The 25,520-nt window shown below is 39.3% G+C and overlaps 2 protein-coding genes across 2 annotated transcripts in view; both read left to right on the forward strand.

Moving 5' to 3' along the window:
* The first annotated feature begins 1,988 nt into the window (after positions 1-1,988).
* Positions 1,989-25,508, forward strand: LOC110966501 (ras-GEF domain-containing family member 1B-B-like). The gene is made up of 14 exons (XM_022215888.2): positions 1,989-2,247; positions 13,098-13,628; positions 13,707-13,829; positions 14,159-14,296; positions 15,331-15,546; positions 17,301-17,375; positions 21,293-21,385; positions 21,499-21,601; positions 21,980-22,059; positions 22,157-22,252; positions 22,345-22,440; positions 23,210-23,333; positions 23,450-23,522; positions 23,616-25,508. Exons 2-14 carry the CDS (start codon positions 13,104-13,106, stop codon positions 23,647-23,649), a joined length of 1,776 nt encoding a protein of 591 aa, XP_022071580.1. The 5' UTR covers positions 1,989-2,247; positions 13,098-13,103; the 3' UTR covers positions 23,650-25,508.
* The window catches only part of LOC127530767 (cytochrome c oxidase subunit 3-like), a 199,887-nt gene continuing 198,829 nt past the window's right edge, over positions 24,463-25,520 (forward strand). The window contains exon 1 of the mRNA XM_051938108.1: positions 24,463-24,591. The gene's annotated coding sequence lies outside the window, so the exon portion shown is untranslated. The remainder of the gene's footprint in view (positions 24,592-25,520) is intronic.

The following is a 25,520-nucleotide window of genomic DNA, read 5'->3' on the forward strand; positions in this document are numbered from 1 at the left end:
TTTTATGGCATCATACAAAGTTTAATTAATGGACAAAAAGCCTAAATATATCCAGAGAATGCAACAGAGAAACAAAGGTTAGTGAACCTACACTCATCCTACACAAGACTGAAGCCACTGAGAACTGAGTGAACTGCATAACATCAAACATCTTGCTGAAGTATCAAGATCTTGTTCACGAGTGATGAGAAAATGGAGCGTGAGATGGACAGGCGGATTGGTGCGGTGGCAGCAGTAATGTGGGTGTTGATCGAACTGTTGTGGCAAATTTACCATCCAACCCCCATCTATGGTCATGAACTCTGGGTCATGACCGAAAGAATGAGATCATGGATACAAGCGGCTGAAATTAGTTTCCTCTGCAGCATGTCTGGGCTCTGCCTTAGAGATGGGGTGAGAAGATCAGACATCCAGAGGAAGCTCGGAGTAGAGCCACTGCTCCTTCCCGTCGAAAGGAGCCAGTAGAGATCCAGAACTCGCTGGAGGGGTTATATATCTCATCTGGCCTGGGAACGCCTCGGGATCCTCCAGGAAGAGCTGAAAAGCGTCGCTCAAGGGATGGATGTCTAGAAGGACCTGCTTCATCTGCTGCCTCCACGAAGCAACCCTGGATAAGCGAAAGAAAATGGATGGATGGATGGATGGATGGATGGATGGATGGATGGATGGATGGATGGATGGATGGATCTTGTTAAAATGCAGTTTTCTGCAGGGAAATTCTGGGTCCTGGTATACAAATGGACATCACTTTGACATGTATCACCAACTTCAATGATGCTGCAGACCAAACATACCGCCACCCATGGCAACAGGAAAATATGCCAATACACCAATGTTCATGTCAAGTATATGTTTTCATCGCTCTTTAGTTAAAAGAACTTTAGCTAATAGCTAATTTCTTCTCTCAGTGAGGGTCACCCTGGTACTAATTTAGTATGTAAAACTTTAAAAGGAAAGAATATAGCATGTTAGAACCTGTTACTCTCACACACCACTGATTTTTAAGTTGTGCAGTAAATGTTTGTTTTTTCTTTGCTATTTAGCTAAAAGGCTATTTTTAAGCTAATAGATCATTTCTTCTTAAATAGAGGGTGATCTTTCCACTTGGTAATAGTATGTTATGGAATAATTTAGTATGTAATATTTTAGAACCTGTAACTCTCAAACACGACTGATTTTTAAGTTTGGCAGTAAATGCTTGCTTTATTCCTTTTCTATTTAGCTAAAAAACAAACAAACTACAGTTTAGCTAAGAGCACACTCTGATTTGTACATTCTCTCATTTGCACATTTCTGTATCACTTGTATATTCGTGTATATTTTAATTTTTTGTCTTTCTATGTTGTGTTTTCCATATTCTTATTTTAGTTTATGTTACCTTCACCTTTCAACCTTTATATTTTGACCCTAATACTCTGTGTTGTCTTGTTTACCCCCTTGATGAACATCCAGCAGCTGTAACAACAGAATTTTCCTCTGGGGATTAATAGTCTGTCTATAGTTCATTTCTTCTTAAAAAAGGATTGATTAGCTACTTGCTAATAGTGCTTCGAGGCATCATTTAGCACACAAAACCTTATATTTACAAAATAAAACAATAAAAGCTGTTACTCTTACAGATTCTGAAGTCACTGAGCTCAACATACAACCAGACTCACACACACACACACACACACACACACACACACACACACACACACACACACACACACACACACACACACACACACACACACACACACAAACACATTCCGGGAGGAAACCTTACACCTCCCATACTCCAGCTCCAACAAAAACACTGTTTTGGCAGCACTCTCAAAGAGAGAAGTCGACGGGGGCCGAGCCAGCCAATCAGAACGCCGGTAGATTTCGATTTTGTGACTTCTCCTCTGTGATTGGCCGGAGCGTCCCCAGGAGGCACCCGCCCCCGGGCTGTGATTGGCCGGTTTTCCCGGCTCTGTGGAAGTCATTTGAATACGCCTTCGCTTTGTGGCTCATTACGGCGCTGCTGGTTCAAATAATTGACTCGAATAAGTGGAGCGGAGACACACAATGGAGGAGAGTACGGCTCGGAGACGCTGCTGAAAGGCTTGTCTGCAGACTACACACCGAGCATCGTCCTCCTGGAGTGAAACGAGGTTACAGATAGTTTGGATAGTCTCGTCTCTGTTTTTTTTTTCTTCTCTTTTTCAACCGTTTTTGCCTGAAAAGTGAACCCGGACATTAAACGCTGCAACACACCAAGAGGTAAGTTGCTCCAGGGTGTGGATGATGGAGGTATTTAGAGACACAATTAACTTTAATTTGGTTGAAAGCAAGTTTTAAGTGCAGAAATGTACTTTTTATGCGTTGAAATCTGTTATATAACTCCTGCATAGGCGTAACCGGGTGATAAAAATAAATTGTATTGCACTAAATGGTCTAATTTCATTGCATTTACGCATTAAGTTGGGTAGATTCTTTGCAATGGAAGTTTATTTTACTGCCCTAACAAACCTAATGCCTGAAAATTAAACTTTACAGCCAGTAAATTATGTTAATTCAAAGGGATTTTGCATCATTCTCCCCTTTTCCTGCTGCTGCTGTTGTTGTTCTTGCTTCATTTGTTGTTGTTATTGTTTACCTCCACCCATATGAGCTTTATAATGAGTCTGGCTGTCAGACACAACCCAGCTTTACTCACCAGCACCTGTGATGGGTCTGCGGTTACACAGCGGGGCTTTTTCACAGTCAGCTTTTACTTTTACTGTGTTATGACTCAGTCAGAAGCCCATAATACAGAGCGGGCATGGTGGCCTGGTGAGTGAGTGTGGATAGAGAAAAAGAGGGAATAACAGATTGTGTCTGTGGGGGAAAGAAGAAAGACGGAGAGAAAGTGTGTGAGGCTTTTTAAAGTCTGGCCAAGCAGGCTTTAAAAAGCTCCGTTGTCTCTACAGACCTCTACATAAACCCTGAAATGAATGCCACTTCTTTTTTTTTCTCAGGAAGCTTTGGAGCAGGCTGAATAAATTCCAATTTAACCAGTTAAACGCATTTAATAATTAACACCGAGGCGGCCGCTTTTGGGACTTCACCTGGTTTAAAAATACTTTCCTTCTTGAAGTCCGGCTAAAAATGCCTCCATTGTGCTGCGAGGCAGAGTTTGGTGAGCTTAGGGTTATTATATCCTTGCAGCAGAGGAGATAATGTGTCTTTATCCTCTCTGGCTCTGGGTTAATGCTGTACTAGCCTACCAGATGATACAGTAGACAGGTGTGGGCGTGAGGGTTGCATGCAAGAAAACACACGCTTAAAGCAGTGTGGAGTGAAGAGATTAAGTCAGGCTGGTCAGTGGGTGAACTGTGAGTGGATCTGGTCATCAGGTCGGAGGTTCTGGTCTTTTCACGGCGGCTGCAGGCCTCGGCTGACCTTCCACTGAGCGGGGAGCTGTTTGTGTTCGCCCGGTGCTGCTTCCTCCTACGTTTGGGACGCTGGTGACGTGTGAATTCTGGCGGCGAGGAACAGAACAGTGATGCAGGCTGGAAGCAGGAAAGGCGACCAACTGAAGTACATAAAAATACAGGCGGATCCAAATGAAACGGGTCGCTTCTGCTTCTGTGAGACTGAAGAACTCAAATCATCTCATTGCAAAGAGACTCACGGTTATGATAAAGATGTCAGACTGTTTATACCAGGGGTGTAAAATTCATTTTAGTTCAGGAGCCACAATCTGACCTCAAGAGGGCCAGAGCATTAAAATCATAACATAGTAACCTATAAATAACCCAGAACAAAATTCAAAACAAAATGAGAAAACATGAGACAAACGACAAAAGTCAAATAAACAACAAAACAACAATAACTATAAAAGCGAGAAACAAAACGACAAAAATGAGATAAACGACACAAAAAAGACAAAAAATTATACGAAAACGTTACAAAGCGACAAAACCGAGACAAAAAATGACAAAAGCGAGAAGCAAAAGGACCAGAAAATAGACAAACTATGCCCGCGAGACAAAAAAAATGAAAAAAATGCTACAAAAAGCAACGAATAAAGCAAAACACAAGATGACAAAAATAAGACAAAAAACACAAGCGAGACAAAAAGGAAACAAAATGGCAAAAGCGAAACCAAACAACAAAAACGAGACAAACGACAGAACTCAGATAAAAAAAAACGAGTATGACAAAAATGAGCAAAATAGAATTTTACTTTATGATCGAAACAACTCGTCATGGTCTAGAAATTATTTTAAATTTATACTTTTACTAATTTACAATCTGCAGTTAATGTCTTCTCTGTAATTTTTACACTTTGAGGGCCGGATTGGACCCTCTGGAGGACCACTTTTGGACCACGGGCCTCATGTTGGACACCCCTGATTTGTACCTACATGAATTTAAGTGATTGAATGTGAAACAGCAACCTGCCTTATACCTCCTGTCATGTTCTAGCTCCTTTTTATGTCCCTGATTTGGTAGAAAAACGTATTTGTGCTTCTTTTCCTGCACAGAGTATTTGAAGGCATCTCGATCCAATGGTACGCCACATTCAAGGACTCGTCAGTTTTCCTCATCATGGATTAATATTTGATGTAAAAGATCCCTTTTGTTTGCACCACAGGTGGTAAAGGTGCTCTCTGTCCATTATGCATTTGAACTTTTTGGAGTTTTCCAGTTAAAATCAGCAGTTTGTTTCCTCTTGACTCACTGGGCGGCTCTTGAACGTCGCTGCCAGTTGTAGTTTCAACAACAGAGTGTGTGCAGGGCGGGGCAGCTGGTAATGCTTTAGGATCCAGCTAACATCCAGGTAACAACTAGCAAACAAGCACACATGGTAGTTAAAAGGTTCAGGAGCCTCATTGCTAAATTAGAAGCCTGAGACAGTTGCCGTCACCTTGGATTCGTGGTGTTTAGACTGTGATATCCTGACGTCAGGTGCAGCCACTTTGAACAGAAGAATCAGAGTTTAAGAGTGAAATACCTCCCAGCTGACATCATCTCAGCTGTTCTGTTTAAAGGTTAGGTCTTGTAAAACTGTCTATGGTGCAGTTTTGATGAAACCACATTAAGTGATATGAGCACAGGCTGAACTTTAGCCCCATTTGTTGGTCTAAATAAACCCGATGAGGAGGTTTCCCTCACACTAACATGCTTCTGTCTCCCTGCTGCCACTTATTAGTGTCAAAGTACATGAGGTGCAAAGATATCGTTGGTGTTTTACACGTCCTCTTATCAGGTGCAGGCCATTCCTTCTGCTTCTCCTGACAGCTTTGTCCACATTGTGTTGAACTTTACACAAATTAGTGCATTTTGAAGAGGCTTGGCACGCCATTAGGAGCCCCGCTGGAGCTGATTAAATTGCCCAATTGTTTCCAATAAGCTGTGTAATGTGGACAGAATGTCCCAACCACGACAACATGGTCTGTAATCCAGACAGCTCCGTGGTGTTTGCTGTTTTCTAGCTATCAAAGGCCTCAGATTTGATTAACAGAAGGCAGAATCAAAAACATGTACTCTGGTTCCTGCTGGATGTCAGCATCAGAGGCTTCAGAAGGTCAGAGAGTCCATAGATCAGAGGTGTTAAACTCATCTTAGTTCAGGTTCCACATTCAGCCCAATATGATGTTCAATGACCAGTAAAATCACAGCATGATCGCCTGGAAATAACCGAGAAAAAAATGCAAAACAAAACGAGAAACAAAGCGACAAAAAATGAGACAAAAGACACAAAACGATACATAAGAGGCAATAAATTTGACAAAAAAGTTACAAAGCAACAAACAAATGGACAAGTGACTAAAACAAGACAAAAAATTACACACATGACATAAACAAAGCAAAAAAATAACAAAAGTGAGAGACAAATGTAAAAAAACCAACAAAAACGAGATAAAATATCACAAAAATGAGACACAAAAGAACAACGAACAACCTAGTATTTTATTTTCTGACCCAAACAATTTGTCATGGTCTAGAAATTATTTTAAATTTATAGTTTTATTAATTTACAATCTGCAGTTAATGTCTTCTCTGTAATTTTTACACTTTGAGGGCCGGATTGGACCCTCTGGAGGACCACTTTTGGACCACGGGCCTCATGTTGGACACCCCTGACCGAGATGCTCACTGGGGTCAATGAACTTTGAGAAATCTACAATGCCAAAGCTAGCCGTGGACTGTTTACACACCGTTCTGGATGAAAGGACTGTTTTGTCATGTGCCACGTTCATATAAATGCAACGCCTTAAAGTCTGTTTTGTGCTAATTCTGAGCTGTTGTTGTCCCCGAGCCACGTGCACGATGTCCACCTACGTCGATAAATGCCTGTCGTTGTGCTCCTTTATGATCGCCATAGAGACAGATTCAGCTGATTAAATGAGCTATAATAAGCACTCACACCTTGCGGGAGAATGAGAAAGTCTGCTCTACTGGTTTGACTGAAGTTAAAAACAGAAAGCTGCCGGTGTTTGGGCGTCACAGAGTGTCTGATCTGTTCTGATCTCTTCCTGGGTGTCTTTGTGAGCTCGTTAATGCCATGACAGCACAGATAATACCTCTATTGTTGAAAACCTCCCCCTCGTTCCTCCCCCTGTTCTCCTGCTCGGCTCAGCGTGGTTAGGTGTACCCTTTAAAGCAGGGGTGTCCAACATGAGGCCCGTGGGCCAAAAGCGGTCCTCCAGAGGGTCCAATCCGGCCCTCAAAGTGTAAAAATTACAGAGAAGACATTAACTGCAGATTGTAAATTAATAAAACTATAAATTTAAAATCATTCTAGACCATGACAAGTTGTTTGGATCATATAGTAAAATACTAGATTGCTCTTTTGTCGTTTTGTGTCTCATTTTTGTGAATTTTTTTGTCTGATTTTTATCATTTGCCTCATGTTTTTGTCTTTTTGTTTCTCGTTTTTGTAATTTTGTTTCCTTTTTGTGTTTTTGTCTTATGTTTTGTGTAGCATTTTTGTTGCTTTGTGTTTTTTTGTCTCGTTTTTTTCACTTGTCCATTTTTTTGCCCCTTCATAACTTCTTTGTCTATTTTTTTGTCTCTTTTTTGTTTTGTTTCGTGTCATTTGCCTCATTTTTAGACATTTTGTTTCTTGCTTTTGTCATTTTGTGTCGTATTTTTGGAATATTTTGTCTTGGTTTCGTTGGTTTTTGTCTTTTTTTTTGTCTGACTTTTGTCATTTTGATCATAAAGTAGGCTGCTCATAATGTTTTGTAAAAAAAAATCCTTAAATGTGAACTTTTTTGCACTGAAACAAAGAAAACATTAGGAGTTGTGGTTATTTATCGGTTATTATGCTGTGATTTTACTGGAGATCAAACTGGGCTGAATGTGGAACAAACCTGAACTAAGATGAGTTTGACTCCTCTGGTTTAAAACCAGTCAAACAGAGTCTCTAAAGCTGCTTTCAAACATGAATTCGACACTGAAACTTTATATAGTACATTTAAAATCCCCAAACTGCGCTGCGCTCTTGAAGCATTTTGGACCCGTTTGACTGGTTTAGGTTCATTCGTAGTGATATTTGTCTGCAGCGCTATCAGAAGCTCAATTATCTTTAACCTTCTGATAAACTGGGCTATGACATTTTCTGTACCATTTGTCAAAGCAGCAGATGTTTGCTTTGTTGTGTCACGTTACAGAAACAGACGCCCAGCTGGCAGGAAAACACCCCTAAAGCGTGCAGCGCCGCTTTAGTGTTTTGAAGGCGGTTTTGTTGCTACAATGTTCTCACTAAACTATACATCTCTGCCTCTTCCTGTACTTTTACCACCACATCAAGCTGCCTCCTGAGGCTGCAATCTTCAGAGTTTACAAACAGGAGAATGCAAACAATGCTTTTAATATGGAATTATGCTTCCAACGCCATCATTAAGCCGTCCACAGAGAGTCCAACCTACCATTTAGACAGAGCTGCAGCGTGGAAGCCACAGCCATCCAAGAGGGTCAGCTTTTCAGGAAACCGGGCTGGAAAAACCCAGATTGGATTTTTAGTTTTCCTCCCGTGGAAGGTCATCTTTCAGAGCAAACAGAGGCTTGGAGGAAAGGGGAAGAAAGGGCATCCAGACGGGAGTAAACATTAGCCGGCGTGGATTCTTATCTCGGCCTGACCACGCCGGTCACACTGACAGGACGAAAGTGAGAAACAAAAAGACAAAAAAAGTAGACAAACGATACACAAAACAATGAAAAAGCAAAACAGAAAATGACAAAAAACACAAGCGAGACAAAGAGAAAACACAAAATGACAAAAGCCAGAAACAAAACGACAAAGACAGCAAGTCAGACAAAAAACAACAAAAACAGGACAAAATGCGACAAAAATGAGACACAGAATGACAAAAAAAGACAAAAAACAACAAAACAAGACAAAATATTACAAAACTGAAGTACAAAATAACAAAAATGAAACAAATGTCACAAGACTAAACTTAAAAAGAGACAAAAAAATTAGACAGGAAGTTACAAAGCAACAAAAAAAAACAAGCGAGCCATAAAGGAAAAACAAAACGACAGCAATGACAAACAAAACGACAAGAACATGGGACAAGCGACAGTAAAAGACAAAACGCAACAAACACAAGACAAAATGAGACACAAGAAGTCGAAAATGAGAAACAAAGTGACGAAAAAATGGACGACACAAGACGCAAAACAAAACGACACAAAAAATTTACAAAACGAACAAAGTGAAGCACAAAATGACAAAAAAACAAGCGAGACAGAAAGGAAACAACAAAAAAGAGAAACAAAACATCAAAAAGAAGACAAAATATTACAAAAATGAGACACAAAATGACAAAATGTGAGACAGACGACATGAAGCAAAACAAAAGAGACAAAAATTGGACAAAAAGTTGCAAAGCAACAAAAGAGACAAACGACAAAAACGAGAAACAAAACAACAAAAAAGTAGACAAACAACAAAAGTGAGACAAAAATAAAATACAAAACAGCAAAAACATGAGACAAACGATAAAAACCAGACATGAAACGACAAAAACAAGACAAAATATCACAAAAATGAGACGCAAAAGAACAAAGAATAATCAAGTATTTTACTTCATGATCAAAACAACTTGTCATGGTCTAGAAATGATTTTAAATTTATAGTTTTACTAATTTACAATCTGTAGTTAATGTCTTCTCTGGGATTTTTCCGCTTTGAGGGCCTGATTGGACCCTCTGGAGGACCACTTTGGACCACGGGCCTCATGTTGGACACCTTTTCCCACATTTGTTGCTGCCTCTCTGGGTGTATAGTGGGAACGGTCCTCCAAAATCTATAGATGTGATCATTAGTTAGAACTGGTTTTTATCCATTTTAGTGAAATCCAGTCACATTCAGGTGTTTAATTTACTAGTTCAGCCACAAATGGGCGTTCCTGACTGACACTTATATGAGAAAATAAATCAAGGGATGAAATAACATGTACGATGATTTAACCCTCATTCCTCTCTTGACCTGAAGGCAGTAAATATCACCCGGACTCGTATCTTTCCCTGATTGCGAGTCGCTGCAGGTGAAGACACGGTAATCTGTTAACCGAGTTAGAAGGAGAGCAGCGGGTTCAGGAGAAGAACCGGCACCGGCCCGGCTCACCCTGGCACCACGCCAGGCGCTGGGGTGTACAAGAGTGTGTGTCGCTGAAGCCGTCATTTGTTTATGTGTGACATGTGTGTGTTTGGATTAAAGCGGCATGGGGCTCGGCGCCACCGTGGAGTGTGTGTGTGTGTGTGTGTGTGTGTGTGTGTGTGTGTGTGTGTGTGTGTGTGTGTGTGTGTGTGTGTGTGTGTGTGTGTGTGTGTGTGTGTGTGTGTGTGTGTGTGTGTGTGTGTGTGTGTGTGTGTGATGTTGGCCGAGGCAGACACTCCTCTGTGGTAGACAAACAAAAGTCTGCTGGATTCCTGGCACTCAGGGGTGTCCAACATGAGGCCCGTGGTCCAAAAGTGGTCCTCCAGAGGGTCCAATCCGGCCCTCAAAGTGTAAAAATTCCAGAGAAGACATTAACTGCAGATTGTAAATTAGTAAAACTATAAATTTAAAATCATTTCTAGACCATGACAAGTTGTTTTGATCATAAAGTAAAATACTAGATTGTTCTTTTGTCGTTTTATGTCTCATTTTGTAAAATTATATTTTGTTTTTGTTGTTTTTTTGTCAGATTTTTGTGGTTTGTCTCATATTTTTGTTGTTTTGTTTCTTGTTTTTGTCGTTTTGTGTTTCCTTTTTGTCTCGCTTGTGTTTTTCGTCTTAATTTTGTCATTTTGTGTTTTGCTTTATTTGCTGTTTTGTGGATTGTTTGTCCAGTTTTGTGCTTTTTTTGTCTCACTTGTGTTTATGTACTTTTTTTTGTCATTTTGTTTCTTGCTTTTGTCATTTTTGATCTGTCATTAGCGTAAATTTTTTTTAAAGTTTTGTGTCGTTTGTCCATTTTTTGTCACTTTGTAGCTTTTTTTCTGTTTGTCCATTTTGTTTATTGTGTCTTTTGTCTCATTTTTTGTCATTTTGTGTCTCATTTTAAGATTATATTGTAATTTTTGTCATTTTGTGTTTTACTTTGTTCGCTGTTTTGTGCATCATTTTTGTCATTTTGTGGGGTTTTTTTGTCATTTTGTTTCTCATTTTTGTCATCTTTGGTCTTGTTTGTGTCATTTGTGTAATTTTTTTGTCGTTTGTTCAGTTTTTTGTTGCCGTGTTACTTCTTTGTCTCTTTTTTGTTTTGTGTCGTGTCATTTGTCTCATTTTTTCCCGTTTTGTTTCTCGTTCTTGGAGTTTTGTGTCTCATGTTTGTAATATTTTGTTGTTTTTTTGTCTTTTCTTGTCTGACTTTTGTTGTATTTATCATAAAGTAAAATCCTCTCTGGTTCAGTTCCAGGTGACTAAATGTTGTGTTCCTTTGTAGACACTCTGTGATCTGGAAGCTGTAATGTGGAAATGATAAACTGAGGCTGAATGTTGCTGAAATTGAACTTATTTTTCTTCAGAAATTTCAGGTTGTTCATGATGTTTTGGGGAAATATTAATCCCTTAAATGTGAACATTTTCAGAATGCGTTTTTTGCACTAAAACAAAGGAAATATTAGGAGTTGTGGATAGTTTTAGATTATTATGCTGTGATTATTCTGGTCACTGGAGATCAAACTGGACTGAACTTGGACTAAGATGAGTTTGACGCCTCTCCTGAACGTGAACGTGTCGCTGTGTGAGGTTTGTGGTGCCCAGACAGACAACAGTAGCGGGATAAAGATGGCTCCAGAGTTAAAGCTCGCCTCGGCGGTGACCTGGGATCAGCTTACCGACCTCAGATCCAATCATCTCCACCATTAGGGCACAAAAATCAGCACCATTTGAGATCATCCATCTGTCAGGCGGTTGTTTTCCAATAATCTAGCGATGAAAGATGCAATAAAGCAGAGTTCAGCGGGAAAAAAAATCGACTCTTAAATGCTGATTTGTAGAAATTTCAGCGACAAATGACTTGATGACAAAGTGAATTTCACAAGCAGATATCTTTCAAGTGTTCAAAGCCCCAAAAGAACAAACAGAGGAGGGTTAAAATTATGTGATTAAGTGTAATTACTTCCACAGACGCTGCAGAGCGGCTCAAACTGATATTTTCACAACACTCGAACGCAGCTTAAACACCGACCGCATTCCCAGGAAGGGAGGCGTGCTGACGTCGTATAAAAGCAGGAAAACTGAAGCACAACAGGAGACGTTTGTAATCAGGATGGTGCAACTTCATATTGACTCAAGGATGGTCTGCTTACAACCGCATTTATGTGTGCAGAAATGTTGGTTGTGTAGAGAGAAGGGGCGTCAAACTCATCTTAGTCCAAGTTCAGTCCAGTTTGATCTCCAGTGACCAGAATAATCACAGCATAATAATCTAAAACTATCCACATTCCTAATATTTCCTTTGTTTCAGTGCAAAAAATACATTCTGAAATGTTCACATTTAAGGGATTAATATTTTCCCAAAACATCATGAACAACCTGAAATTTCTGAAGGAAAATAAATTCAGTTTCATCAACATTCATCCTCAGTTTATCATTTCCACATTACAGCTTCCAGATCACAGAGTGTCTACAAAGGAACACAACATTTAGTCACCTGGATTTTACTTTATGATAAATACGACAAAAATCAGACAAAAAAAAGACAGAAAACAACAAAAACAGGACAAAAATTGCAAAAATTAGACACAATATGACAAAAATGAGACAAAAAATGAAACAAACGACATGAGACAAAACAAAAATGAGACAAAAAATCTGACGAAAAAGTTACAAAGTGGCAAAAGAAAAAATATGAGACGAAATATGACAAAAACGAGACACAAAACGACAGAAAAAATTAGACAAACGACACAAAGCGGAATAAAAACACACACAAAAAATGGACCAATTGCAAAAACAAGAAACAAAACGACCAAAAAAGTAGAAAAACGACACGAGACAAAACAAAAATGAGACAAAAAAATCAGACAAAAGAATTACAAAGCGACCAAAAAATGGTCAAATTACAACGATGAGACAAAATACTACAAAAATGAGACACAAAACGACAAAAACACGAGACAAATGATAAAAGTCAGACAAAAAAGACGAAATGCTACAAAAATGAGACACAAAAGAAAAATCTAGTATTTTACTTTATGATCAAAACAACTTGTCATGGTCTAGAAATGATTTTAAATTTACAGTTTTACTAATTTACAATCTGCAGTTAATGTCTTCTCTGTGATTTTTTCCACTTTGAGGGCCGGATTGGACCCTCTGGAGGACCACTTTTGGCCCACGGGCCTCATGTTGGACACCCCTGGTCTACAGTATTCAACACCTTTTCACACATCTGTTGCTGTTCATTCAGCATCTCTGGGTTTACAGTGGTATTGGTCCCCCCAAATCTACAGATATAACTATTAAGTGATTCAGTTCATTAGTTTGAACTTCTTTTTATCCACTGTAATGAATTTCAGGTGTTAAATTTTCTGTTCAGCCACAAATGGGCGTTCCTGACTGACACTATAATAAGATTTAAAATAATGGATAAATTACATTCCTCTCTCGGCCTGTTGTCCCCTTTGTGTCTTCCCTAAAGGTCACCATGCCTCCCACGACTCCGTACGCCGGGAAGTTCGGCTCCTGTGCTCCTTATGGGAACAACAACCACCACCACCCTCAGCCCCAGAGTCCGTATCGCAGCAACTCCGTCCCCAAACCCGGGAGGGAAAACGTCTTCAACGGCGCCTGCTCCGCCGCCGACAACCCCTACGACGTACCGCAGCATCACAGCGCCTACCGCAGCGCCTCGGTCTCCTCCGTGACGGCGAAGGAGCGTCACTACGCGTCTGAGAACCCGTACTCCTCGCCGCCGCCCCACAGCCCTCGGCAGCACAGCACTTCCTGTCCCGGCCGAGCGTACCGCCACACCAGCAGCAGCAGCGGCAGCGAGCAGTCCTGTCGGAACAACAACAACGCTGCCGCCGCCGCCGCCGCCAAAGCTCGGCTCTACGGACACGGCATCACCGCCAGCTACGGGGAGATGTGTTACCATGACAACAGCTTGGTCTCAGCATCACTGGAGGCGCTGATCCAGCACCTGGTTCCCACCGTGGACTACTACCCCGATGTAAGTCTCATTATTTCCCGGCTGTTAACGGTCGATTCAGGCCGAGCTGGACCTCTGAAAGCTGCTCTGTCTCCTCAGAGGTCATACGTGTTCACCTTCCTGCTGAGTTCACGCCTCTTCCTGCACCCCTACGAGCTCATGACCAGGGTTTGTCACCTGTGTGTGGAGCAGCAGCGATCCGGAGATGCCCTGCTGGATAAGGTGGGCCGGTTGCTCGCACAGGTTTAATTATTCCTCCGCTCGTCACTCTCTTTCTCCCACGCAGCCTCACACCTCCTGTACAAGCCACAAACTCTCTCACCCACACCTTGTTTTTGGGAGAGTGTTTATCTGAGATTTTATAAGCAGGCAAGGATTCAAATTGGCTCAGGGTAAATAAAAAAAAAAAAGAAGAAGAAGAAGAGAACACTCTAAATGTCAAGAATAATGTGAACAAATAGACGTGTAACAGAAAGACACTGCATTTTAAAGCATAAATGAGCCGGAGTTTTCTCATAAGAGCTTTGAAATGAAATCGATGTTTCTTTCAGATCCGTTTCCGTGAAGTGGCGCCGAAGCTGGTGCAGCTCCTGACCGAGTGGACGGAGACGTTTCCGTACGACTTCAGGGACGAGAGGATGATGCGATGCCTCAAGGACATGACGCACCACGTGGCTCGAGGAGATGAGGTCAGAACAAAGAACTGGAATCAGAAAAACTTTATTTTTATGACACTCTTAAGAACAAGGTGCATTGACAGTCAAAACATCTGTAACTGAGGAACTTTGAGGGACTTTTATCTTGCATACATTGTTATTAAAAGTAAAAAAAAATAATGTTTTTTATGTTCATTATGATCATGTCTTTATAAATTCCATCATTATTTATTATGGAAACAATCACTTATTAATAAAAAAAATGACTTGAAATCACCAAAATGTCGACTATGATACAAAAGTCCCACAATTATATATTGATCCGTTCAGAGTGAGTTATAAATGATCTATAATTACAGAAATTTAATCCAGAATGACATGAAATTTGTCCTAAATGACTCGAAAATCATTCCGAAGACACAAAAATGATCCAAAATGACAAGAAAAGATCTGAGTTGACATAAAAGTTGTTGAATTTGACAAGAAAATTGTCCAAAATGTTTTGAAAATGATCCATAATTACAGAAAATTAATCTAGAATGACATGAAATTTGTCCTAAATGACTTTAAAATTATCCCAGAGACACAAAAATGATCCACAATGACAAGAAAGGATCCAAGCTGACATAAAACTTATTGAAATTGGCAAGAATATTGTGGAAGATGACTCAAAAATTGTCCAGGTCAGTTTGTAATTGATGGAAAAAGTTACGCAATTGTTTATTGACCCAAATAGTAATAAGTTAAATGAATAATTAACTAGATTCATATCCAACAAAGGAACTAGGCAGCTTCAAAGTGAAACAATAAGATTAAACATTGTAACTATGCAGCTAAAATTAAAATAAAGTAAGAGAGAACATATTAAAATAGAGGTATATGGTACATAAATACAGAATAGAACACTAAAACTAAAAGTAAACGTCACATAAAGTCTATGAAAGTGAGTTTTGATAAGTGATTTAAAAGGAGTCACACACAAATAAAAGAATAATCACCCAGAGATATAACAAGAGCTGATTCTAGTGTTGTGTCTAACATGATTGATTTATTTTTGTGTTTTCCAGTATTCCTGGCGAGCCATGCAGCAGATGACCCAGCGCCTCATCAAACGCCTCTCCGCCCTCGGTCAGTACGAGGAGGCTGTCGCCGCCCTCAACGCCGTGGCGATGGAGCGACCGGCGTCCCTGAAGAGCAAGCAGGGCTCGGCTCAGCGGAGCGACGTACTGAGCGTGTGCGACGACCCCTTCGTCCTCGCCCAGCAGCTCACGCACATCGAGCTGGTGAGAACGTCAGAAGATACGTTTATGCTCGTGTTCAAAGGCCTGAGGTCGCTTAGAAACGTCCTTATTTATGAAAGAAAAGCAGATTTTTCAATGAAGATAACTCCAAACTGTGGAGGACGACTTTCACCCCTTTAGAGCAACTTTAGCTAATATAGAGCAACTTTGACTCATTTTACAGCAACTTTGACTCATTTTAGAGAAACTTTGACACATATAGAGCAACTTTATCTATTATTCAGCAACTGTAGGTAATGTGGAGTGACTTTAGCTAATATAGAGCAACTTTAACTCATTTTAGAGCAACTTTGACTAAAATAGAGCAACTTTAACTCATTTTAGCACAACTTTGACTAATATAGAGCAACTTTAGCTAATTTTAGAGCAACTAACTCATTTTAGAGCAACTTTAACTAATTTTAGAGCAACTTTGACTAATATAAAGCAACTTTAACTCTTTTTAGAGCAACTTTGACTCATTTTAGAGCAACTTTGACTAATATAAAGCAACTTTAACTCATTTTAGAGCAACTTTAGCTAATATAGAGCAACTTTGACTCATTTTAGAGCAACTTTAACTCATTTTAGAGCAACTTTGACTAATATAGAGCAACTTTAACTCATTTTAGAGCAACGTTAACTCATTTTAGAGCAACTAACTAATTTTAGAGCAACTTTAGTTAATTTTAGAGCAACTTTAGTTAATTTTAGAGCAACTTTGACTAATATAGAGCAACTTTAACTCATTTTAGAGCAACTTTAGGTAATATAGATCAACTTTGACTCATTTTAGAGCAACTTTAGTTAATTTTAGAGCAACTTTGACTAATATAGAGCAACTTTAACTCATTTTAGAGCAACTTTAGGTAATATAGATCAACTTTGACTCATTTTAGAGCAACTTTGACTAATATAGAGCAACTTTAACTCATTTTAGCACAACTTTAACTAATATAGAGCAACTTTAGCTAATTTTAGAGCAACGATAACTCATTTTAGAGCAACTTTGACTATTATAGAGCAACTTTATCTATTATTCAGCAACTGTAGGTAATGTGGAGCGACTTTAGCAAATATAGAGCAACTTTAACTCATTTAGAGCAACTTTAATTCATGTCTACTACCGTTCAGAAGTTTGGGGTCACTTATTTTTGAAACTTCAGCCATTATAGCGTAACTTTAACTTATTTTTGAGCACCTTTAGCTCATTTTAGCGTATGTATTTATATATGAGTGTAAGACGTGAAAAGGTTAGCGGATCATCGTCTCATCATGTTGTGAGATTCGGAGGTCGATCTGTAGCCGTGTGTCTGGGATAAAAACCGCTCTCATGGTTTTAGGATTATTTTTAGTCTTTATGTGCGGTTTCCACTTTATAGGCTGTTTTTCACCAAACTAAATTTAGTGGATTTATTGTTTCGATTGTGTAGAAGAACACACATTTATAGCCACGATACAAAGGTTCATGAACACGACTAGTTTAGCTTTAGTGCGGTGGCTTGTGTGTCAAGTTTTATTCTATTTCTTGACTTTATAGTCGTCTCCATGAACCTTTGTGTGATCTGATCTGCCCCTGTGGTGCTTATAGAAGTCCTAAAAATAATTGTTTTCATACTTCTGCTGCTGTTTTCTAGCGGTCAAAATCCCTAAATCACCTCAGAGTGCATTTTTAGGTTCTGTAAATCAGCTCCACTATCACGTATTCTCCTGTCGCCGCTGCTATTGTCTTGACTTTTCTGTTTTTCTGCCGTCAGGATCGGCTGAGTTTTATCGGTCCTGAGGAGTTCATCCAGACGTTCGCCATGAAGGATCCTCTGGAGAACCATAAGGTACATCACAGTGCCGCTCTCTCCTGTTTTTCAGTTTGTTTTTGGATATAAAAGTCAAGATTTTGATCCTAATTATAATCCTGGGAGACACTCACATATTAAACATAATCACAGCTTTCAACCAGAAACTTGGATTTCACTTGTCCCTCGTTTGTCTGTTTGCTTTTCCCTTCTGCTCGTTCATGAATTTGCTAAATGATGAAAGCTGCCTTTGCTTTGCAGACATAAATCTCATTCCAGTTGGAATCGGACAGATCTGAGTGTTTTTGTGTCAGAAAACTGTTTATAATTAACAGCATCAAAGAAGGAACTCGAGAAAACCACAAGTTGTAGTTATTTTTAAGCCATTCTCACTTATTTTGATTCGAAGCGTCTACTTTGAGGGTAGTTTGTGGTCTGCTTCGGTTCATTTGCTCCAGAAGCCACATGAGAGGCTGACAGATGTGCAGGCGGGTGGATGAGAGTCTGTGCAGCTTTACTTTACTTCAATCAGTAAACAGATCCCCTTCCTCCATGGGTTTTAAATGTGTCTGAGGGGCTCTTCTGTCCATCCTGAGTGGCAAAAAGAGTCAACCGAAGGGTCACTTTCAATCAGCGCCGCTTAGAATTTTAACCAGTAAAGAGCAACTTTTACTCCTGCAGAGAAACTTTTACTCACATAGAGCAGCTTTAAGTCATTTTAGAGCAACTTTAACTCATTTAAAAAAAAAAAAAACTAGCTAATTTTTGAGCAACTTTAGCTCATTTAGATCAGTTTTAACTAATGTAGAGCAACTTAAACTCATATTAGAGGAAATTTAACAAATGTAGAGGAACTTTAACTCATTTTTGAGCAACTTTAACTAATATAGAGCAACTTTAGCTCATGTTTGAGCAATTTTAAGTCATTTAGATAAATTTTGATTCATTCAGAGCAACTTCAACTAATTTAGTGCAACTTTAACTAATATAGAGCAACTTTAATGAATTTTAGAGCAACTTTATCTTATTTTAGAGCAACTATAACTTATTTTAGAAAAACTTTAACTAATATAGAGCAATTTTGACTAATTTTATAGAAACTTTAGTTAATATAGAGCAACTTTAACTGATTTTAGAGCAACTTTAGTTAATATAGAGCAACTTTAACTCATTTTAAAGCAACTTTAACTAATATAGAGCAACTTTAATGAATTTTAGAGCAACTTTATCTTATTTTAGAGCAACTTCAATGAATTTTAGAGCAACTTTATCTTATTTTACAGCAACTATAACTTATTTTAGAAAAATTTTAACTAATATAGTGCAATCTTAACTGTTGTAGAACAACTTTGACTCATTCAGAGCAACTTTAGTTAATATAGAGCAACTTTAACTCATTTTAGAGCAACTTTATCTTATTTTATAGCAACTTTAACTCATTTTAAAGCAACTTTAACTAATATAGAGCAACTTCAATGAATTTTAGAGCAACTTTATCTTATTTTAGAGCAACTATAATTTTTTTAGAAAAACTTTAACTTCTGTAATATAGAGCAATCTTAACTGTTGTGGAACAACTTTGACTCATTCAGAGCAACTTTAGCTAATATAGAGCAACTTTAACTAATTTTAGAGCAACTTTAACTCCTTTAGAAAAACTTCAACTTAAAATAGAGCTACTTTAGCTAATATAGAGCAACTGAGAGGCTGACAGATGTGCAGGCGGGTGGATGAGAGTTTGTGCAGCTTTGCTTTACTTCAATCAGTAAACAGATCTCCTTCCTCAGTGAGTTTTAAATGTGTCTGAGGGGCTCTTCTATCCATCCTGAGTGGCAAAAGAGTCAACCGAAGGGTCGCTTTCCATCAGCGCCGCTTAGAACGAGCTTTCAGCGAGCGTTTGTAACCGTCCTCTCACCGTGGCTTACATAAGACCCACTCTGGATGAAAGAGCCTGCTGAGTCAGCAAAGGGGTCCTGAAGTGTGGAGAGGGGAAGTTTTGAGTTGAGTGGGCTGCCGGTTGTTGTGTAAGGATTTAATAGAGCCATGAATCTCTGCGATTACATCACCACGGCCAAGTCCGGTTTATTTATACCGCGCTTTTGTAATGTTTATTTATATGAAAGCACCTCTGGCCACAGAGGAGCCCAAAAGGCCCTAAAACAGATGAGGAGGAAATATCAGCGGCGTCACGGACTCCGGTGTGCAGGTCTGGAGGTTGTGTGGGTGTGAAGGCTGTCAAGATCCATTAGCAAAGAAAATTACAGAGCAGCAGCCGTCTGTTTCGATACGTTAGTCTTTTATACAGCTGTTCATTAGGTAACCTTGAAGACCTCCTCCAGTGAAAATCGAGCCTCCTGCCTTGTTAATGTGTCGTGGGTTTTTATGTGCCGGACACATCAGAAGTGACGCAAACAGTCGGTGGCGTTTCAGAGAATTTCCACCTTGAAACTGCAGAAAACCGATGACGGATTCAGAGGCTTCATACATAACAAACATAAAGGAAGGAGGATGCTTTCTGTGGCCGCAGAAGCATTTTCCGGTGGCTAAATTACTCTAATATACACTCCATTTGTGCAGTGTTGGCGACTTCATAGATGTTCTAAACCAGGAGAGTCAAACTCATCTTCGTCCAGGTTCCACATTCAGAACAGTTTGATCTTCAGTGGACCAGAGCAGTAAAACCACAGCATAATTATCGTATAAAATAACCACAAAATGACAAAAGTGAGAAACAAAATGTCCAAAAAATGTGACGATACAAAACAAAAAAGTAACAAAAACTTAAACAAAAAAGCTACTAAGCGACAAAAAATAGACAAGTGACTAAAAGGAGACAAAAAATGACAAAAGTGAGAAACAAAATGGGAAAAACATAAACACAAGCGAGACAAAAAGACACAAAACGACAAAAATGAAACCCAAAACAACGAATAAAGTGAAACACAAAATGACAGAAATAAGACAAAAAACACAAGCGAGACAGAAAAGGAACACAAAACGACAAAAACAGGAGATAAACGACAGGAGACAAAACAAAAAAGATACAAAAAAATGGACAAAGGACTAAAACGAGTCAAAGAATTACACAAATGAGACAAAAAATGACAAAAGCGAGAAACAAAACAACAATTAGACAACAAAAGCGAGACAAAAAGGAAACACAAAGCAACAAAAATGAGAAAAAAAATGACAAAAACTTGAGACAAACAACAAAATTCAGACAAAAAAGGCAAAAAAATTACAAAACTACCACACAAAGTGACGAGTGAGAAACAAAATGTCAAAAAATGCGACAAATGACACGAAACAAAGAAAAAGAGACAAAAATTAAACAAAAAAGATACTAAGCGACAAAAAATAGACAAGTGACTAAAACGAAACAAAAAATGACGAAAGTGAGAAACAAGATGGGAAAAACATAGACAACACAAGTGAGACAAAAAGACACAAAACGACAAAAATGAAACCCAAAACAACGAATAAAGTGAAACACAAAATGACAGAAATAAGACAAAAAACACAAGCGAGACAGAAAAGAAACACAAAACGACAAAAACAGGAGATAAACGGCAGGAGACAAAACAAAAAAGATACAAAAAAGTTGCAAAGTGACAAAAAATGACTAAAACGAGTCAAAGAATTACACAAATGAGACAAAAAATGACAAAAGCGAGAAACAAAACAACAAAAATGAGAAAAAAAATGACAAAAAGTTGAGACAAACGACAACATTCAGACAAAAAAAGGCACAAACCAAGACAAAATATTCCAAAAATACGACACACAATGACGAGTGAAAAGCAAAATGTCAAAAAATGCAGCAAATGACACAAAACAATACAACAAAGAGACAAAAATGTCTTCCTTCGACCTTTTCTAAACGCGTTCAGTCACAAACATACACTGAAAACGTGCCCCTGTTCTCACCGTATCGTCTTTCCCTTTCTGTGTCTCAGGGTTTCTTCCGGAAGCGTAAAACCAGCAACCTGGAGGCCTACGTCAACTGGTTCAACAGGCTCAGCTACCTGGTGGCCACAGAGATCTGCATGGTGGGTGGTCTGCCGCTGTTCTCGATAGCAGCCCCTTTTAGTCATTTAGGGGTTTGATCTGAGTCGTTTCAGGCCGGAAAACAACCTAATTTAAACGTGTTCTCTCCTTAAAGCCGGTGAAAAAGAAGCACAGAGCGCGGATCATAGAGTTCTTCATCGACGTGGCTCAGGAGTGCTTCAACATCGGCAACTTCAACTCCCTCATGGCCATCATCAGTGAGTGTTTGAAAGAAAACAAGCATGAAAACACAGTTAAATTACAGACGGTAGCCGTCCTCCTCTGCCCTGTTAGTAGCAGGGAAACATGCCTCAGCCCACAGGAAAGAATAACAGAAACAGTACAAACCTTACATCACACGCTGCTGCATTTTACAGACTTCTTGTTGTTGAAGAAAAGACAGGGCAGATTGTAGTTCCCATCAGTTCTGTGCAGAATAACTGATAAATTGAATAAAGTCAACAATTGCAGTGGCAGCTGGAGTTCAGGCTAATCAGGTTAAGGAAGTCCAAAGTGAGTTAGTGGAGGCCTGAAGCGGTCCAGGCTGCTCTTTGTGTCCGTAAGTACTCCGAGTGCTCATGTTTCCTGTGTTTCAGCTGGCATGAACATGAGTCCTGTGGCCAGACTGAAGAAAACCTGGAACAAAGTCAACACGGACAAGTTTGAGATCCTGGAGGTAAAAATCACTCAAACACATCAGTTATTTACAGTCACATGTTCGAAGTCCAATTAGATTCTGATTCCTGACCGTCTCCTCTGGTTGGTCTCCTCAGCACCAGATGGATCCGTCCAGTAACTTCAGTAATTACCGCACGGCGCTCCGCGGCGCCACCCAGAGGTCTGAGACGGCACACAGCAGCCAGGAGAAGGTGAGACAAAAAGGAGCCATCGAAAACAAACAAAGCTTCCTGCCCCACATGTAGAATATAAGAGTTAATCAGATGCTGTCTTCCTCCTCCAGATCGTGATTCCGTTCTTCAGTCTGCTCATTAAAGACATCTACTTCCTGAATGAAGGCTGTTCCAGCAGGCTGCCCAACGGACACATCAACTTTGAGGTCAGTCCATCATTCACAGCATGACGTTTAGACATGATTTTCAATAAACAGGACAATAAGAGTTGATTATTCCCTAAATTCCTGCTGCAGAGATGCAGTGGAGGCTTTGACATCAGGTGTAATGACTCCCCCTTGTGGCTAAAAAGAGCAAAACCTGTTCTCTTTTCAGAATTCGTAAGTGTGGGTGGATCAATCTATAAGTGAGGACTTTTGGACTGGAAAATTGTCCAAAATTACTCTAAATTTGTCCTAAATGACTCAAAAATGATCCCAAAGACAGAAAGGTGACCCACAATGACGAGAAAATATCAAAGCTGACATAAAACATGTTGAATCGACAAGAAAATTGTCCAAAATGACTCAAAAATTGTCCATGCCGATCTGTAACTGAGAGACTTTTGAAGTCCATGGGATACATCTTTCATACATTTTTGTTAAAAGTAAAAAACTAATGTGTTTTATGTTGATTATTATCGTGTCTTTACAAATTCCATAATTATTTATCATGGAAACAATCAATTATTCAAAAATGACTGGATATCACTAAAATATCAACTGAATTTAATACCAACCGCCTTCTAATGAGCTAAACAATAATAAAATGAGCTGATTCAGAAATAGTTTGGATTGTGTTCTTTTTATTAAGTTCAGATAATCATGACAGATATTTCTTTGGAAGCATGTTAGCATTTAATGAAAAGCACCCTCCTCTTTCAATGTTTTCCGTGTATTTCCAGACGTCTGTATTAATGTTTGTTTATCTCTACAGAAACTGTGGGAGCTAGCGAAACAAGTGAGTGAGTTCCTGGTCTGGCGTCAGGTCATTTGTCCGTTCGACAGGGATCGTCGGATCCTCCAGTATCTGGTCACCACGCCTGTTTTCAGTGAAGACGGTCAGTTTTAAATCTTCTCCAGTGACATAAAATCCTCCAACTGCTGGGTGGAGTCTGTCCGTTTGTTACCCACCGGGAAAAAAACAAATGAAATTCAATTAGTGTTGTTGTTGCAGAGCTGCATCTGGCCTCGTATGAGAGCGAAGGACCCGAGAACAACATGGAGAAGGACAGTAGGAGGTCTTTAAGGTGAGTCAGACGCCTCACACAGACCAGAAGCTAATCAATCAGTGTGATAACATCGTAGCAGGATGCTCACTCCGGTTCCTGTTTGTTCTCCAGATCTTCCCTCCTCCATCGAGAGAATCGATCTTAAGAGAACGACGGCCTGAACGCTACAGATCCCTCCTCCATTTCTACATTTCTGTGGCCAATTTTTAAGTCTTGCACTTACACAAACACTGATCTACAGGAAAATCAAACTGGCTGGGACCACATCATCCTCACAGATAATTACGAGGTTTGAGACCAACGAGGAGCAGAAATGATTTATACATCAGACGCTGTGTCTTCATGAAGATGCCAAAGAATCTCAGAGCTGCAAACATTATTCTAACCCTGAGAGCTGGCAGGTCTTCAGACGGAAGTCATTCCTGAACCTCATGATTCTCAAGAAGATAGCCTGGATTATTGATTAAACCATCAGCCGAGGCACGTAGACGACGGCAGGATCGGCTTAAACCAGGGGTGTCAAATCATCCGAGTTCAGGTTCCACATTCAGCCCAGTTTGATCAAAAGTAAAATCACAGAATAATAACCAATAAATAACCACAACTCCTAATGTTTCCTTTGTTTTAGTGCAAAAAAATGACAGTGAAAAAGAGAAAAAGAACAAAAACATGACAAAGTATTACAAAAATGAAACATAACAACAAATGACAATTACAATGAGACAAAAAATGACAAAAACGAGACACAAAATGAGAAAAATGTGAGACAAACGATAAGAAACGCACATAAAATCACTAAAAACAACAAAAACACGACAAAATGAGACAAACGACACAAAACAAAAGAGACAAATAATGATGAAAAAGTTACAAAGCGGCAAAAAAATGGACAAAAGTGAGATTAAAAAACAAAACGATACGAACAATACACAAAACAGTGAAGAGAAACACAAAACGAAAAAAGTCAGACAAAATAAACAACAAAAGCAAAATATGAAAAAAATGAGACAATAAAATGAACAATCTAGTATTTTGCTTTCTGATTCAAACAACTTACCATGGTCTAGAAATTATTTTAAATGTATAGGTTTACTAATTTACAATCTGCAGTTAATGTCTTCTCTGTAGTTTTTACACTTTGAGGGCCGGATTGGACCCTCTGGAGGACCACTTTTGGACCACGGGCCTCATGTTGGACACCCCTGGTTTAAAGGTTCGTGTCTCCTGTGGACGTCCATCACAGCAACACTAACTTCCTGTTGTGGGAGGACTTTTACTCTGGACGCTGGATTGTTGAGGAACAACAGGAAGAGAAGTGGAAGAAAAGCTGATTTGCATCGATCTGTATCATATTTAACGGCTGCTTTCAGGAGCGCTGCTGCTGCTTCATGTTCCGTTGAGAGCTTCAGAACCGCATCTCATCCGTCATTTTAAGCTCTTATCGAACAGCCACGCACACATTCAGACGGTGGTTTTCTGTGCGATTTGGTTCTTTAAATCTTGTGATTTGTGCACTTCGGCGCTATGACGCAGAACTGTGTGAGATGACGGCAGCATCGTTCTAATCGCGCTAAAAATGCTCGAGCGTGTTCTCGTGTAATGAATTCTCGGACTCGGTGACCCCGGCTCGTTTCTATACTCTAGTATTAAGTCGTATTTTGTATCAGAAGGTTGAAAATGTGTTTTTTTTCTCCGTGAGCTTGTTGCTGGCTGGCTGGCTCTGTGTTAGTAAGCTACCATATTTTGTAAATTCAGCACCAGTATAAGAGAAAATGTGTTTTTTTGGTGTGAATGAAGCTCGAGTAGGAAGTTCATGTCTTTGGTGACGTGATCCTTTAAAGTGATGCTACTTTTATTTTTTGTATGTTTTAAAGTCAAATACGCTCATTTCCTGTTTCATTTTGTCATACAGTATATGCTTTTTTAAATATCTTTTTTGTGTATCGTTTGTCGGGTACTTTGTGAAAAGAGAATTATATTTTTTTCTTTCAAATAAATAGAACAGAACAATGTGCT

Source organism: Acanthochromis polyacanthus, chromosome 18, assembly GCF_021347895.1.
Source record: "Acanthochromis polyacanthus isolate Apoly-LR-REF ecotype Palm Island chromosome 18, KAUST_Apoly_ChrSc, whole genome shotgun sequence".
NCBI lineage: Eukaryota > Metazoa > Chordata > Actinopteri > Pomacentridae > Acanthochromis > Acanthochromis polyacanthus.